This window comes from Ambystoma mexicanum, chromosome 12 (assembly GCF_040938575.1).
Source record: "Ambystoma mexicanum isolate Mex_15411 chromosome 12, UKY_AmexF1_1, whole genome shotgun sequence".
In the NCBI taxonomy this organism is placed as follows: Eukaryota; Metazoa; Chordata; class Amphibia; order Caudata; family Ambystomatidae; genus Ambystoma; species Ambystoma mexicanum.
The window spans coordinates 197,763,085-197,779,872 of NC_090936.1; the positions used below are offsets into that span (position 1 = coordinate 197,763,085).

At 46.5% G+C, this 16,788-nt stretch overlaps 1 protein-coding gene across 2 annotated transcripts in view; it reads right to left on the reverse strand.

Annotated features, from left to right (window-relative positions):
• The window catches only part of PARP11 (poly(ADP-ribose) polymerase family member 11), a 331,373-nt gene that overhangs the window by 89,817 nt on the left and 224,768 nt on the right, over nt 1–16,788 (reverse strand). For both annotated transcript variants that reach the window (XM_069628296.1, XM_069628297.1), the window contains one exon: nt 4,358–4,509. In XM_069628296.1, the coding sequence (XP_069484397.1) occupies nt 4,358–4,509 (152 nt within the window). The remainder of the gene's footprint in view (nt 1–4,357; nt 4,510–16,788) is intronic.

The window sequence follows — 16,788 nt, forward strand, 5'->3', positions numbered from 1 at the left end:
GTTCTTCATAACCGGCATCCACGCTGAAAACATCGTGGCACCTAAAAGACACAGAAAAAGAACTCAGTTCAATACAAATACGAAAGGGGTGCATCGCGCTCTCACTCACCTTCAGCGCTACTCATCTCAGCAGCACACCGCCATCCCTGGACGCTGGTCATCATCTATGGAAGGAAAGGAACGTAGTTAGAGAACTGTTCAAAAGACTCATTATACATACCTGTCGGACTCTTGCCAGTGAAGTAACTAGGAAGCAATGAGCCCGCATCAATCAACGCGCCCCTGCGCTGAAAGCAGGACGGAGAGCACACTATCCAAGAAAACAAGGTGAGCTGTGGATCAAAGGGAAGGGTTGGACCCCGGGGAAGAAGGAGTTCAAGCACACAGAGAATAGGGAGTTAAACTCTACCAATCCTGTGTTTCAGACCCAGTCTCCAGTCGAATAGCCCCCAGGGAAGGGTTCGAGGTCATAAGAGGTCAGAACAGGCTGAGTGACGTCCCCATCGAAACCAGGGGAGCGCTACACATACTTGTGACACCGTGCCTTCCTTACACCACACTGTGTTCAATTAATAGAGTACACTTTGTGGTTATTTCACTCAATTACCACCTTATCGTTATGCTCTCTCGCAATCTTCTATCCTTACTTTCTTGCCGAGCTATAGTTCATATGCATTTCTCATTTTGTTGTAACTGTGCTCATGAAAGTTTTGTTCAGTGCAGTATTGAAGAATTGTTCTGCTGGTTTTGCCGTTTCTATTTCACCCAACAGGCGGCTAGTTTCATCAATTTCATGTTTCACTTGTTTGCCACTTGCTTCTCATCCCCCAAAAGTGTCCCGGTCCGAGTGACTTGCTTTCTTCACTGGTGCGCTCCTTCCGGATGGTTGCGCTGCCGGTATTCAGCCTCACTCGCCGATTCCCCTTTGCTCCTGAGCTCCGCTCGCTCTTCTGTGGCTCTCCTATTCTCGCCGTCAGCTCTGCTCAGTTTCCTAAGACGCTGGCAGCTTCCCGCCTTCCTCTTCTCCGCTCATAGCTTCGGCTGAACCACTTTGACCACAGAGGCTCCCAAACTTGCAGTTCCTTCACAGCCCAACTGCTCACAGGCCCCACAAGTCCTTTGGATCTTCTGCCAGTGTCCTGGCTGCGCTGCAGGACCAACCACGGCTGCCTCCTTGCAAACTACACTCCCTGCTGGTTCTTTAACACTGGTCTCACTGTTCATCTGTGTGCTTCTGGATTCCTCCTTTTTTATACACATGCAACCACTTGACAGGCTGCAGGTGTGAGTGTTCAATTCGAATTGCCTGACTGCAACTAGAACAAAATGCCTGACCTCTACAATACTCTGTAGGCACCTTCTTCATCTCAGTACTAGAGGGGTGAAATAGTTTACTAGTGTTCACTACTCCTAGTTGCTTCTTCCTCGTCCCAGTACTGTAGTAGTTTGAATGAAGAAAACTGCGGGGGAATGTTGCGCAATAGCCCACAAAGGCTGGGGGAGGGTTAAGTTGGCTTTCACAGGGAAAAGGGGATACCATGTCTCGCCTGTTCCCAAACCCCAATGACCCTCCACCCAGGTGACGCTCCCTCGCTTCTCCACCCTCAGGGTTGGGATCCAAGAGCAATCGACTTTCCCATGCCACCTGAGAAGAAGATCCAGGAGGAGTAGGAGTGAGGATACCCTCCCGTTTTTCAAAAGCTCCTTACTGAACTGTAGAAGCGACAGGTGAAGCCTTATGTCAGCTGGGAGGAGGTTCCATAGTCTTGGGCATAAAGAGAGGAGGCCTGGATTCTGGTTCCTTCCTTTCTGCACCAGGTACTTCCAAGTCAGGCAAAGCCAGCTCCTTTAAGGGCCCCCTTTAAGGGGCATGTGCAGGGAGCTCCTGATCTGCCATCTACAAAGGTAGGATTTGTATTTGTATTTATTTTATTTCTATAGCGCTCCAGGCCCAGGGGCAACCGGGCGCATAACTTGGGTACAACATGATGAAAGCATAACATGGCAGTATAAATGTTTTTACAGGAGAATTTCAAAATTTACAATCAGGAGAATAGCAGTAAGAAGATAAGCAGAATGCATATACAAGAGTCTGTCAAAGTGCAAGTAGGGCAGTGAGCCAGTGTTAGATGTCTTGACTACCTTATACCAAAAGCTGCTCGTTGGGTTTACTGAGCATATCATGCTACAGTTGACGCATCTGAAACATTACACATGTAGCCGCCCCATTCGCCAAGGGAGCAGCCTTCCCGGCGATTACCTAATTTATAACTCGCATACACTGGCCTTTTGTCATTCCGTATGCCTGTGGCAATTCTTTATCGCGCTGTGACATGGTATCACCTCAGGAGTGTGTGCACCCAGTTTGCTTCACTCTGAGCATAGGTGACGCAGTGTTACGTCTCCGTCTATGGTCTGCAGAGTCCCTACAACATCACCAGAGCGTTAGAATGTGCTGGCGCTTGGTAGGTGGCGAAATGTCCACTATTTTGCGCACTTGTCTTACACTGCGCCGGCAGGTTGTTCCCTTTTTGGGCTCCTTCCTCAGCCACCTACACTCTTTTGGCCCGCGTGGCTTGGGCAACTTGCCGACTACCCACTTTATTAATCTGGTCAGCCTAGCGCGGTAACTTGCAAACTAAACTGTCTGGAACAACAGGATTTTACTTTCTCAGCTCTGCGCTGTGTTTGAATACAACCCACCTTTAATACTGGATTTACTTTTTCAGCCCTGCGCTGTGTTTGCATCTAACCTAACTGTAGCTACTGTATTGGACGCATTCTAACCTATTTGCACCCCACCCAACTTAACTTGGCTGCCAGTGATGCAATTGCATCTCCTCCATGTGTATCTGTACACCTGAAGTAGCCCCCCGCACCATGCGCCGTGGCTTTCCCAGGCTGTGCGCCTACCCTTACTTTGTCCTCAATGCGTATCTGTACATCTGAAGCTGCCCCTGTAACAAGAGGTTTGGGACAGCCAGATTTTGCATCAAGATCCACCTGCATGTTGTAACCCTTATGCGTGGTCCTGCACTTTCGTAGAATTTGTATTTGCACTTACTGTAACTAGCGCCTGGATGCCTGAGGGTTTTGTGCGCTGCTATAAATGCAACAACAAAATAAATAAAATACAATCGAGTGTGCACCATTGAAAAGTGTATAGTCTCCTGTGGTTGGTTCCGTAGAGAACTGAAACGCGTAGAGAACACAACGTGCTTCTTCAACATAAATGAATGCATGAATAATCAAATATATAATTTTGAGAAATAAGTATCGACACAAAGTAACATTTACCATTACTAATAAAAGAGGCATACAAATTGAAAACATGTGCATGACTGTTAGTAAAATGTATGCTGACACAATTACAGAATGGATGTTTATCAAAACTTGTGCTTAGCGGATATAATGAAAACAATATTAATGATCAAGTAGTGCCCACCTTATTTCTATTACTGCTGCATTGATCACTACGTAGTATAAGGCAGTGGCAAAGTAATTAGCCACAACAAAAAATTGGCTTTAAGGTGTCCCTCATCACTAATGCACAGAGCCCACAGCATGAGGAGGCAAGAATGGGTTCAAGATGCATGGATTAAAATGTACGAATGTTTCTGGACCACAGAATGGGAATGTAAAGCACAGTCTAACAGTGCTTTACATTGGCTGATCACTTAGGAGGTTAACTCAGCAAAGCATCCTTCTCCATCAATCTACCAAACAACACTACCATGATTCACCAGAATCTGCGAGGTACTCCTCAGCATTAAGTATCTCAGGATCCTGCATGTCATATGGTCCTTCAATATCCAGGTTTGATGCACCCAAAGTTCCTCAATGCTTCCATGTCAAACTCTTGTCCCACAATCATCATGCAGCAGTGCAGAAAAAAGTAGACTCCTCCTTTGCCTCCTAATGTCATGTTGTGACAAGCATGGTGAAAGGGGACGGAACCTCGAAATATTGTGCTAAACATAGGCAATCCCATTTTTATGCAGCCGTTTATGCAGCCGTGGCCTACACAAGAACAACCTTATGCCATGGTGCAATCTATGAGATAGCCAGTAGGATACGATCTTCTGTTGGACAGAGGCAGGTGTGAGAAATCCCTGTCATTCCACAGGATGACTCGCAAAAACCCATATTCACTACTAAAGGTGAGCAAGTAAATGCCTGGAGGCAAATCTTTGTCCACGCTTAGCCCAAATTGATGGTCAACAAGGACAGATGGTGACATAACAGGACTGTCTGCTACCCTGAAAGATCAGACTTGCATGGCTCTTAAAATAGGCACTTTGTTTTTCAGCCTGTTTTAATCTGCTTACTACATAAAGGGAGCTTTAATGGATCTTACCTTTTCCATACATGGCACCATGCATGCCATTTAATCGCCAGTCAAAATTATAACTACATATTGCTTCCACAAATTCATTGCTTGTGCCATGAAATAACATTCTTTCATCAATTACAGCAACACGCCGTTTCCTCTTCAATTGTGCTTTTTTCCTGGACAAATAACAAAAGGTTACTTAAAATACTGAACATGACTCCAAAGTCTATGTAAAATGTAACATGTTTGCAAAGCAACCTGCCTTAAAGAAACATATTGCATGTGCATTGGTATACATACTATGGTAAAACATTACTAGAATTTCTATAACACAGCATTCCGCACAGAACAAAGTGAAAGGTCTGTCACTGTAGGAAGATTAGTTAATCTCCAATAATGTATTCACACTTTTAGTATTCAAGGGGCACAAACACTTCCCCTTCTGGCTTGTGCACCGCCAAGGTACTGTCTGCATTTGTTTGAAATAAAAATGATATGTCACAAAAACAATCAGTCATTGAAGGTACCTGGGTTGCACTACTCTTTATACACCTTCAGGTTTGGGACCATAACCTACATGTCCACATTTCATAGGAGGTCTATGCAAGCCTCTTGCTGTGTCCTTATTTGAAATATCTCTGCTTTTAAGTGTTCATAGGTTCTGACTAAATTAATTTTGTCAAATGCAAGACACACAAGGGAACTGAGCAGGTAATGACAGAATGCCCAATTAGATAAATAAGCATTTTACTCTCGAAATGGAATAAGTTAACATATTTAGCACAATCCATTTTAATGCTCTGTTTTCATTTCAATGCAGTTGCACCTCGATTATAACCATCTTGGTCACTTACGGAATGTGGTTATCTTTGCGAGAGACCATCTACTTATGCTCTGTTAGGCAGGACACCTGGAATGAAGCAGGATGCCAACAGCAAGTGCCACTTTATTCTGGGACTGTGTACAAGTAGGAGAAAACTTGAATGAAAAACTGCAATCTTCCCAAAGGAAATAAACAGGGGGGTCCTCTCCATTTCAGCCACATCTGGGTAAGTTAGGTCTCCATGCCCCTGGTTCAAATATTATAGTCCATACAGTTCACAGGAGTTTACCTCACCTCCATCCTCTGAAGTTGTACACACAAGGATTAACTTGAAACCTTTTGTTCAGTATTAGCTAGGTGTGGGGTTTACGGGGCCCCATGCCCCACAACTTATCCCATCACAAAATTCCTTGAGTGAGGTTCAGTGGTCATAGCTGTCGAGGTGAGCAGCGAGGACACTAGCTGACCATTCCCTTGATTCACCACCTGTTGCAGATGTTCCCATAATCTCCTTGTCCCGACTGCATTCCTCCTCCCACTCACTGTATGTTCCTACTTGGGGACAACCTGGTCTACAGGGTCCTGCCTGCACTGTAATTTCTTTTCCATCTACTTAGTAGCTTCTCCTTCCATCCCTTACCCACTTCCAACTCGTCCTGGAATATTCATCTGAGCAAGAGTGATCCACTTGCTTTTCCTGGATCTCACGCTCAAACCATCTTGCTCAGTCTCCCCGATCCCCACAGCAGCTCACCTGAAAATGGCTCATACGTGTTGCTATATTAGGATTCCCCTACCCTTTAAAACTTAAGTTCTTCCAGACTGATATCCTTTCTTCCCAGTGGTCATGCACTTCGTCCTTAATACCATATCAGCTGCCCTTTTAATTCGCACATAATGGATTGGGTTGTGTGGTTTGGTGGAATCGAGCAAGTCAGTTGTGGGACCATTTGAAAAGATACAAAATTCAAAGAGAATTTGGAGGTTGCCATAAGTGGGGAAGAAGAACAAGTTACTTACCCATGGTAATGTTCTTTCGACTGGATGTTCCTCCCACATATTCCTTTATTTCTAATATCCAGCTTGCAGCTTCGGAAAAAGAATTTTCCCAGTAGAAGACGCTGCGCGTCAACGCCTGTCGAGTCGATGTCCCTCAGAGGCCTCCGTCGGGGCATCATCGTCATCATGGGTATAAGTAGTGAGCGCAGCGTCCGTTGCTCAGTTCCGTTTTGAAGTGTTATGCACTGTCCAGGATGAGACGGTTACTACCCTTGAGGGAGCACAGACTGTAACCACAAGAGAAGTTTACTGCAGGGAAGAATGGGAGGGACAATTAGGAATAAGTGGGAGGAACATCCAGTCGAAAGAATGTTACCATGGGTAAGTAACTTGTTCTTCGAATGGATTGTGTCCTCCCACGTATTCCTTATCTTTGATAGACTCCCAAAGCAGTAATGTATATCGGAGGAAGGAGTAAAAACTTAATTTCTTTTAAGTATGCACAGAATGCAATACTGCCTTTCCAAATTTAGCCTCTTGGCTAGTGGAAGAATCCAAACTATAACATTTTGTAAAGGTGTGTGCAGACGACCATGTGGCAGCTGCACAGATGTCTTTTAATGGAACTCCCCTTTGAAGAGCTGATGAAGCTGCAATACCCCTGGTTGAACGAACCCTAAGTGCTCTGGGGGTCTTTACCGGCCAACTTGTAACATTCTATAATAGTTAGATAATCCATCTAGAAATGGTTTGCTTGGTGATGGCTATGCCCAGCTTATGACCTGTGTAACCGACAAATAATTGGATAGTTTGGCTTAATTTTGCCAGTCTGCTAATATAGAAACTCAAGGCAGGCCTTGGATAAAATCTGTGCAGCCTTTCTTCCTCTTTCCCTGGATGAGGAGGAGGGTAAAAGGAGGGCAAGGTTATTTTGTGGGCGATATGAAATTCCGAAACAACCTTAGGAAGGAAGTTAGGCTTGACTTGTAAAACCACCTTGTCCTTGTGAAAGACAGTGTGAGGAGGGTTGCAGGATAAAGCCTGTAGCTCACTCACCCTTCGGGCAGATGTTATTGCCACCGAAAAGACAGTTTTGACATTAAGAAGTCTCAATGGGCACAAATGAAGGGGTTCAAAAGGAGTACCCATTAGAAATTAAGACCAAATTTAGGTCCCACAAGGGGACTTGAAAAGGAATTGGGGGGGGGGGGTAAACATTAATTAGCCCCTACAAAAATTGAATTACCAAGGGTATTTTAAAGTATGAAGGTTCCTCAGCAGTGCGCTTGAAGATGGACAGCGCTGCTAGGTAACCTTTTAATGTGCCAATCTGGAGTCCCAGATTTGCTAGGTGCAAAAGGAAGGACAACACCATTGGTGTATTACATGTGAAAGGGTCAACATTCTTATCTCTACACCAGCTGCAGAACTTGTTCCAACGGCAGCGGTATAAAGATTTGGTTGCTGGCCTTCCGGCCGAAAGCAAAACCTCCATTACATCTTCCGGGAGGTCCCAATCTTTGTATCTCAGCCTTTCAGAAACCATGCGTGAAGGCTGAGAGTCCTGATATCTGAATGGAGAACCTGACCCTCCTCTCGCGAGAGAAGATCCTCTCTTTGTGGATGACGAATCGGAGGACAGATGGACATGTGTAGAAGGTCCGGGTACCACGTTCTCCTGGCCCAATCCGGGGCAATTAGGATCATGGATTTCCTGAACCTCCTGATTACGTGAGGAATTATGGGGACTGGAGGAAACAGGAGGAAACACGTACAGGAGTGGAAATTCCCTTGAGCAGAATAGTTCACACTTCCTGTTGGCACTGGTCGCAAATGGGTCCACTTGAGGGGTTCCCCAAAGGGTGAAGAGCTCTTGAAGGAATTCCTGAGCTAGTTCCCACTCGTGGGAGACTGTGCTCGGCCTGCTCAGAGCATCCGCCGCTATGTTCCTCTCTCTACGGCTAGGTGAACCGCTGACAGAGATATTCCTTCTTGTATTGCCCAGAACTAGAGCTGCATTGCTTCTCTGCACAGTGGTAGTGACCCTACACCTCTTTTGTTGAGGTAGTACATGGCCACTGTGTTGTCTGTCATTATCAGGGCATTATTTCCCTGTACAGAGGCCAGAAAGCCTTCAGCACTAGTCTGATTGCCCTCAGCTCTAAAAGGTTGATATGTAGTTTGGACTCCAATGGAGACCAATGTCCGCTGATGGTGAGGCTTCTGTCATTACTGTTATCTCCGGGCCATGGTTGCCCAAAAAGGTTCTCCTTTCAAGATGTTTTCCCCGACGGGCCCACCACTGAGGGTCCAGTAAGACTCTGTGGGATTTGTAAAAGATTGGACATCCTTCCTGAGAACTGTGACCACTGGGTCCTGAGAGCCCATTAAAGAAATCTCATTCTCAGGCGAACCTGTGGCATCAAAAAAATGCAGGATGCTATCAGGCCGAGCAACCTCAGAAGGTCGAAGGCCGGGAGATGTTGGGCATTTTGGAATTTTGTCACCATCTGTAGAATGCTTCGAGCCCTCACCTCTGGTGACAAGGCTTTTCCCAGGGATGCATCTAGGACTGCTCCGATAAACTGGAGTCTTTGTGATGGTATCATGTGGGACTTCTTGAAGTTGAGGGAGAAGCCCAGCCTGTGGAGGGAGTGGCATGGTATGGTTTAGATGATCCAGGGCTTGTTCCGGGGAACTGGTCCTGATCAACCAATCATCCAGGTAGGGGTAGATATGAATCCCCCTCTCCTGAGACTTGCTGCCACAACTGCCATTAGCTTGGTGAAAACCCTTGGGCGGAGGTTAGCCCAAATGGCAGAACCCAAAACTGATAGTGAGAGCTGCCAATGGCGAACCTCAGGTACTTTCTGTGCTTGTGATGGATTGGCACATGAAAGTAAGCATCCTGAAGGTTCAGAGATACCACCCAATGCTGAAGCTGGAGGGCCTGAACGATCTGAGAAAGGGTAACCATCTTGAACTTGTCCTTTCTGAGGAATTTGTTCAATTCTCTTAAGTCCAAGATGGGTCTCATTCCTCCGTCCTTTTTCAGAATTAGAAAATAAGCGGAGTACCAACCCTTGTTCCTCTCCTCTACAGGTACCGGTTCTATAGCACCTTTCTCTAGCAGGTCTAGAATCTCCTGCATAAGGAGCAGGTCCAGAAAGTTCAGAGAGTTGTTTCCCGGTGGATGACTCTGAGGTGTGCGTAGAAAAGGAAGGCAGTAACCCTGGGCAATTGTCTCCAATGCGCAAGCATCTGAAGTAATAGCCTGCCATTATGTGAGATGTTGAGTTACCCTGCCTCCTACTGCTGTCTTGTGATATAAGACCTCTGAGAGGTTTTGAGGTGGCTGACGCAAAGGCTGAGGGTAAGGTAGCCCCTGCTGCTGCAGCTTTAGTACCTCTGCCCCATCCACCACGGGGAAATCGTCTCTGGCCTCTTTGAGCTGGCTGTCCTCTGCCTTTTCTGGATGCGGAATAATAGCGAAAGGAACTGCCCCTCCAGGTCGTACCTGTGGGGCGGTTCGGAGTTTGTCTTCTCAAAGCGCCAAGGGATTTGGCCGCCGCCTTGGAAGTTTGCAACTTCTTAAAACTGTCATCAGCTTTCTTACCAAATAGAGGAGTGCCATCAAAGGGCATATTTAGAAGTCTGGACTATACATCTGGCACATACCCAGACTTCCGCAACCACACAAATCTGAGGTTTGTCGTACTAGCCGCCATGGCTCTGATGATGCTGTCAACAGAGACAAGACCTGTTTGGAGGGACTCGCACATGGCGTGCCTTCCATCCTTGATAATGTTCAAGAAACCGTCCCTTTCTTCCCCTTCAGGAATATGGTCAGCAGCCATTGAAACACAATCCCAAAGGGTGTGGCTAAACCTTGCCAGCATGGATGTGGCATTAGCAGACTTTAAGGCCATGCTGCATGCCGAGAAAACTTTCTTGGCCATAGCATCAAACGTTTTATCATCACAATCCAGTGGGATTGTAGGGTATGCATTCTGCTTTCCAGAAGAAGTTGCAGCTTGTACAACCAAACTCTCTTAAATTGGGTGTTTTGACAGATCTAGAGGATCTGCAGTTGATGCCCTATACTTAGCTGTCAGTCTTTTATTGACTGCAGGGATCACATCTGGTGTCTCCCAGTTGTTATTATGCAAAGCCTTGTGAAAGGGGACAATAGGATCCTCCTGTGGTCTTTTGTCAAGTATATCAGTTAGGTCATCTTGCTCGTACACAGGTGTGGGCCTAGACCACCCCATATATTCCATCACTCTATTCATGAGCAATCTGTAATTGCTATCTGCATGATCCTCTGGATCAGGCTTACTAAAGACAATCTCTGGGGAAGTATCAATCCCACTTGCATCATGCAGGGAGTCGTGCAGAGGTTTCATTCTGGACTCTTCGGAGACCAGTTCTTCTGGGATAGGAGGTCTTATACGCTCCAGACCAAAAGGTCTTTCATCATCAGATGTTTCCCCCTCCTCATAAATAGAGGATAGAGTTTTGAAAAAATCTCAACGAGATTGAGGAGCATATATTTTTTCAAATGAAGAAGGAGCTATTGATGTCACTATTGGTGCAGAAATAGTGGAAACCGTTGACGTAGACGTCAGTGGCCTCAATTAAACCATTAAAGGCTTTGAGAGCGTCGACGAAATGGACTGTTGAGTTGTCGAGGGTACTGCCCTGAACGGCATAGAGAGGGTGAGGGGGGTCGACGCTCGCAGCGTCGATGACCTATCCTTCGACGGAATTGCCGATGGCATTGATGATGCAGTTTTTTGCTTCGACAAATGAGTCGATCGTGACAACGTCTTGTGCGTCACAGAGGCTTTTTCTCAACTGGAGGGTTTTTCACGCTCTCAAGGAATATCTCTCGCCGAGGTTGAAGACTCACAGCTTTTATGTTTGCCAGGCTTTTCTCCTGGGGTATCGCCTCTAGGTGTCTTCGAGGGGGGCAAGGCTGCGTTATCGAACACCTTCAGCATATTTTTGCAGAATTCTTCCCACTCTGCTGGGGAACTGTATTTGGTAGGACATGCAACTCTCTCTGGTGAACTGGAGGATGAGGTGGATGTCGATCTATGACGCTTTTTCTTACTATGTTTCGAAGCAGATGAATGGTGTGATCCGCTCCGAGAATGTGACCGGGATATTTTTTGCGATGAGTAGACAGTTTCGGCTCGTCAGACGTGCGCTTGGAAGGGGTACTCGACTTTTGGGGCTCACCTCTCTTCAGCTTCCCTCCGAGCTCCCTCAATGCCTTTGCCGTCATGGACATACACTCGTCACATTCTTAACAAGGATGCTCTGCCCCAAGGCACCACAGACAGACCCTGTGTGGATCTGTCATGAACAACTTTGCCCCAGAGTCTTAAACTTTTTTAAAGCCTGACCGGGGCATAGATGGAGCCGATGGCCTCTTCATCGTATCGAAGATTAGGAGATTTTGACAGAAAAACTAGATGAATTTCGATTTTCTCACAGAACCGAGCGTTGCATTCCCGAAGCTCATGAGGCGTGGAAAAACAGAGCTGAGCAACGGAGGCTGCATGCACTACTTATACCCATGATGACATCGACGCCCCGACGGAGGCCTCCGAGGGACATCGATTCGACAGGCATCAACGCGCAGCGCCCTCTACTGGGAATCTTTTTTTCCCTGAAGCAGCAAGCTGGATATTGGAAATATCAAAGATAAGGAATTGAAAGCAAGCGTCCCCAAACAGCACGATCCTCCCCGCAATGAGAGACAATGAAGGACTCTCCCAAAATGGGAATAAGGCCAAGACAGAGTGCGGGTGAGCGTAAATGGGAGTTTATCAGTCAGAATAGGGCATGCAAAGAACTCTGCAAACTCCGAGAGCGCTCTGTCTGACAATAGCAAAGACAGGCGTATATATTTACAAAAAACGTCATAAGAACCTACACACCATAGGGGGCACAAGTTCAAGGGGATTGGGTGGCGACGACTAACTATAGGTGCTGCTGCGATGTGGTTGGCTTTGGCTGGAAGACGTCACTGGTCAGCCTCGTGGGTTGGGCTGGGCCTGGCAGGGTGGCAGAGTTCATCCGGGCGGTGTTGTTGTGCCATCGCGGCCAGTGTCAGAGATGAATGTCTTTTCCTGACTTATTTGCCCTGGGCCATGCACACCGCAGTCATTCAGTCGTTTCAATATTATCTTCTTTAGTAAATCTTCCGATAGGTTATGCTACAGGTTAATGCAACACAGGAGGAATGTACCTTGTGAGGGGTCTGGAGGTAATACGTCAGGACATGGTTACCAGTGTCCTGTTGACCGGGGCCATAGGTCGAGGGGCTAAGCTCCAGGGCCTGGGACGGGCGGTACAGGTCTTTCTGCCTTGTTAGAAGTTGTTATGGATGTTCCGCTGTGTGTGTTGTCAAAGTGTTGGGTGTCCTGATTGCACAGGGCCATAAGTCTGAGATGGTCTGGTGGGTTGTGAGGTTTACAAGGGGGCGCGTGTGTTCAGGCAGAGGTTTACTGCTGTGCTGTAAATAATGCAGGTGGCGGGTGGCGGCCTTGGGTACTACAGAGGGGGTTACAAATCTTTGAAGCGGCTCCAGTCTGGTTAGGGGAGGTAAAGCAGCGCGGCGCGGCCTCTGCTCTCATGCCTTGGCAGCCTTCGCAGGGTGGGAGGGGGAATGGCCTTGCACGTATTTCACAAAGGTATCTCCCTCGTGTGTTGCCGGTTTAGGTAAAAACCTCACAAACATTTGAACCCTCTATAATACTTATTCAAAGCAATACAAAACATGCATTTAAACTTTGCTGGATGTGTCTCGATTATACCCAGTCTGAGCACCTTATTCATACATTATGTTTTAACAAGTACAGTATTTAGTTATATGCATATATATTTGCAGTAAGTGAGGTAGAATTAGGATTGGTGGAGAACATAGAAAGTAACCCGTCACTGTTCGTAACGGTGGTGGCACATGTGGGGCCTAGACATGCACACATGACATGCGCCTTCTCGTGCATCCTTCACATGGGCCCTCTGTATGGTTACATTCGTCTTCTTGTGTCCTCTAGCAGCATTAGTTCAGTTATGGCGCAAGCCCATGGGGTGTAAGTTTCCCAGTGATACACGTAACAAATAGATTCCTGGTGCGTTCCTTTATTATTAGCACCCAACTGCAATGGTGTGGGCTCGCCATCGCTTATATCATGGAAGCATGCTTTCTTATATTTATACATTTTACAGGCTTTTGTAATATAAGGGATTTTGTGGAAGAAAGCATACTTTGCGAGTGGTCTCAACATTAATATATAAAGACTGTCTGCCATCTGATGACTATTTTACTGTTCTTTTCATTGCCCAGGCCTGCTGGCCGGGTCATGCTGGGAGCGATGATACACTGCGGGAGGTGAACTGTTACATTGTTAGTGTATTACGCTAGCTCATGTCCGTCTTGTTCGTGGGAACGTGCTCGCAGCGGATCTGCCAGGGTGCTGCGGCAACAGGGATGACTGAAACTCTCCAAGGGTGGGGGCCGCGCTACAGTGCGCTGAGCTCACACCATCTTTACCAGACAAAATGGTTTCTGGGCCTAGCTAAATTTTAATACATGTGGGCAATCAATACGTGCGGGCAATGTCTCCAGTGGGTGAACCCTCCATCACCTGGGCCCGGGTGGCATGAGGGGACGCCCAAAGAGCCATAGCCCTCACCTGGGGAGAAAGCGCAGGCGAGGGGGGTCTCCTGGACCAGTCCTCCCCTACATTTCCCCCCTTTCGTTACTAAAGTAACAAATTCTTTAAATCTTCTATCCTCCTACATTCTGCTTCGTCCATCACTGCCTCATCCCATGCAGGAGTTCCTTTGATGGGCATCCATGCTCTGCACACCCCCCTTAAGCTCTCACCTCTCCGGGCGTATTCATCTGGGGTACACGTTAGATATATACATCCACCATCTCCTTCCAAATCTACCCAAACTTCCTCATACCATTCTAGTATACGGGGCTCTTTGATGGTGGTGTGCCACAACTTATCTACAATATCCTTATCGTGGTACATAGGCACCAGTTGGTACCTGGGTGTGTTATCTATCCCTGTTTGTACTTGTGCTTCTTGCATCGTTTTTATTGTACCGTGTGAGTTGCCCATTGTCACCATCATCATTGCACCATTTGGTACTGCGTTAGCACAAACTCGAAGACCCACCTGGCACAGGCAAAAAAGTAAAAGGAGGAACACCACAGCTGGTATCAAAAATTTGACAGTTGTTCCAAGCCATGAGGGGACCCAGGAGAAGATGTTGTCGAACCATGTACTGTCTTCTGCTCCACCTTCCATTTTCATTTTTTCTCCTAGGTTGTGGACTGCTTCGATCACATGGGACAGGGAGCCATTCTCTGCGTCTTCAGAAGGTACGAAAGTGCAGCAGGCACTTCCTATTTTTCGGCAAACACCGCCGTCCATCGCCGTCAACAGGTCCAGGACATACCTGTTTTGCATGGTCATTAGTCGTAAAGCTCTTAGTTCCACCTTGATTATATTAAACCCTTCTTCAGTGTCGTTTGCCAGCTGAATCAATTCCCAGCGAGTTATCTGGAGCCATTTTGCGTTTGCCCTTGCTTGGACACTTGAGACGAGCGAGGCAAAAAATGTTTCTGCTGAGCTGAATAATCGATATTTGTCTGGGATCTGAGCCAATAGTTTTGATGATGCCTTTGATATGTAATTTGATGCTCGTCTGTTATGGGTCAGCACCTCTCCCTTGCTTCCGGAAGACAGGACATACATTTGTGACTCTGCAGTTGGTTGAGCCACACTCTGTTGCATGCGTTCCTGTGTCCTTCTGCTCACATCGATGTGGCTTTCTGGTATCACCATTAGGGCTGAGTGCAGAGTGGCCATTGAGCAGCTGCCACTCCATGACGGGGGGAGGTGTAGGTATGCCTGGTTGCCGCATACCCAGTACGTGTCCATGAGGGCTGCAGTCCCTTTTCTTAGATCTGGGATGGTGAGGGTCTTGTTACAGTTCTTGTTTGTTCCCATGGGGGTCCTCCCTTCTCCTTTAAAACACAGTTCATAGTCCATTTCGCTCTGTAGTTTGAAAGGTTTTTCGATGGCAGTTACCCAGGTTAGTTTTGAAATGTGTTCTTTCCATACTGGTGTACATGTTTCTTCTATCCACTTTAATTTCTCCGGTGCCACACCTCTCAGTGCTTCCGCTTTGCACAGTACTTCTTCATCCTTCCGCTTGTTGTCAGAAAAAAGTGTCCCTTCTATTACAAAAAATGGTTCTTTCAAACATACCACCCCTGCCGTTTTTGGGTAACACGTTTTCTCGTTCTGCAGCATTTGAAAAGTCACTTCGTGTGCCTGGAAGGTGTTCTTAATCCTGCATAACGTGAGATGAAGGAGACATTGGGCATCTACAATTGGCAACTCTTTGGGTAACAATACTTTGGGTGTACCTGATGCGTGAGGGATGAGGGAGCAGACATAACAGCTCTCGTTTGTTGTTTGTTTAGCTGTGGCACTCATATCTGCATACCACTTATTTGTTTGATGGGGGTGTCGTGGGTCTTCCATCTTATCTAGACCTAGCCCATAGTACTCATCATACTTCCTCCTCCCTGCTTCCCTCTTCCGTCTATTGTTCTTGTTCCTCATGTACTTCCCAACTCCCTGGGCAAGGGACAAACTAGACCCCCCCCCCTTTCTCATTCCCGCCCCCCTTGGCCCATTCATCATATAATATTTCGTGCATTGCTAGTAGCTTTTTGTCTTCTTTCCTGCCGTTATCTGGCAGGTTGTTTTTTAGTATGGGGGCAGGCTGGCTGGTTGGGGTGTTATACAACCATGATATGGCAGACGGGTTTCGGTCATTTAGACTGTGGGCATTGTAATTAGATACCCCTGGTGGAGACACTGTGTTGTTCTGCATTCCACCTTGTGGCTTTTTTCTTTGTAAGGTGACAGCACTGGATGGTGTGGTATGATACCCCCATACAAGTTTAGTTCCGTCCCATATCAAAAAATCACCTTCCCTGGTATTGACACTTGTAGTTGTATTGGGCCCGGTAGTGCTGTTACTCCCTCCCCCCTCGTTCATCTCGATAGAGATGAACGCTATAAACCAATATGTAACCAGGCCAAACATTATCATAAAAAACAATGTGATGCATACAGATAATCCACACTCATACGAATATCTGCATCTCTCATGTGCTAATTCTCTCATTCTACTAATTCTATCCGTTGCAGGCTGCCCGTTAGATGCCATGGAAGCTCCTGTTTGAGATATAAAAGTGCATTAAGTGCATGCATGTAAACATTTTGCTAGCACCATCGGTGCCAATATATATTTGACAGGGAGTGAAAGCGGGTGGGGATGCGGGGAGGGGTATTCACAGACAAGGGTGTATACAGGCCATAATTTGGTCATTTCATTAATTACATACAACTCAACAAGATAAAAAAGAAAACAATTTTTTTTTTTTTTAATATCCTTATCAGTTATTCTCCCATTCAAGTCCAGTGCTAACACACACACACAAGTTCATATTCAGACATTCTGCTCAGTTGCATCGTTTGCTGTTGTCTGTGCCTCCTCATCTACTTCCTCTTGTACATTGCTGTAT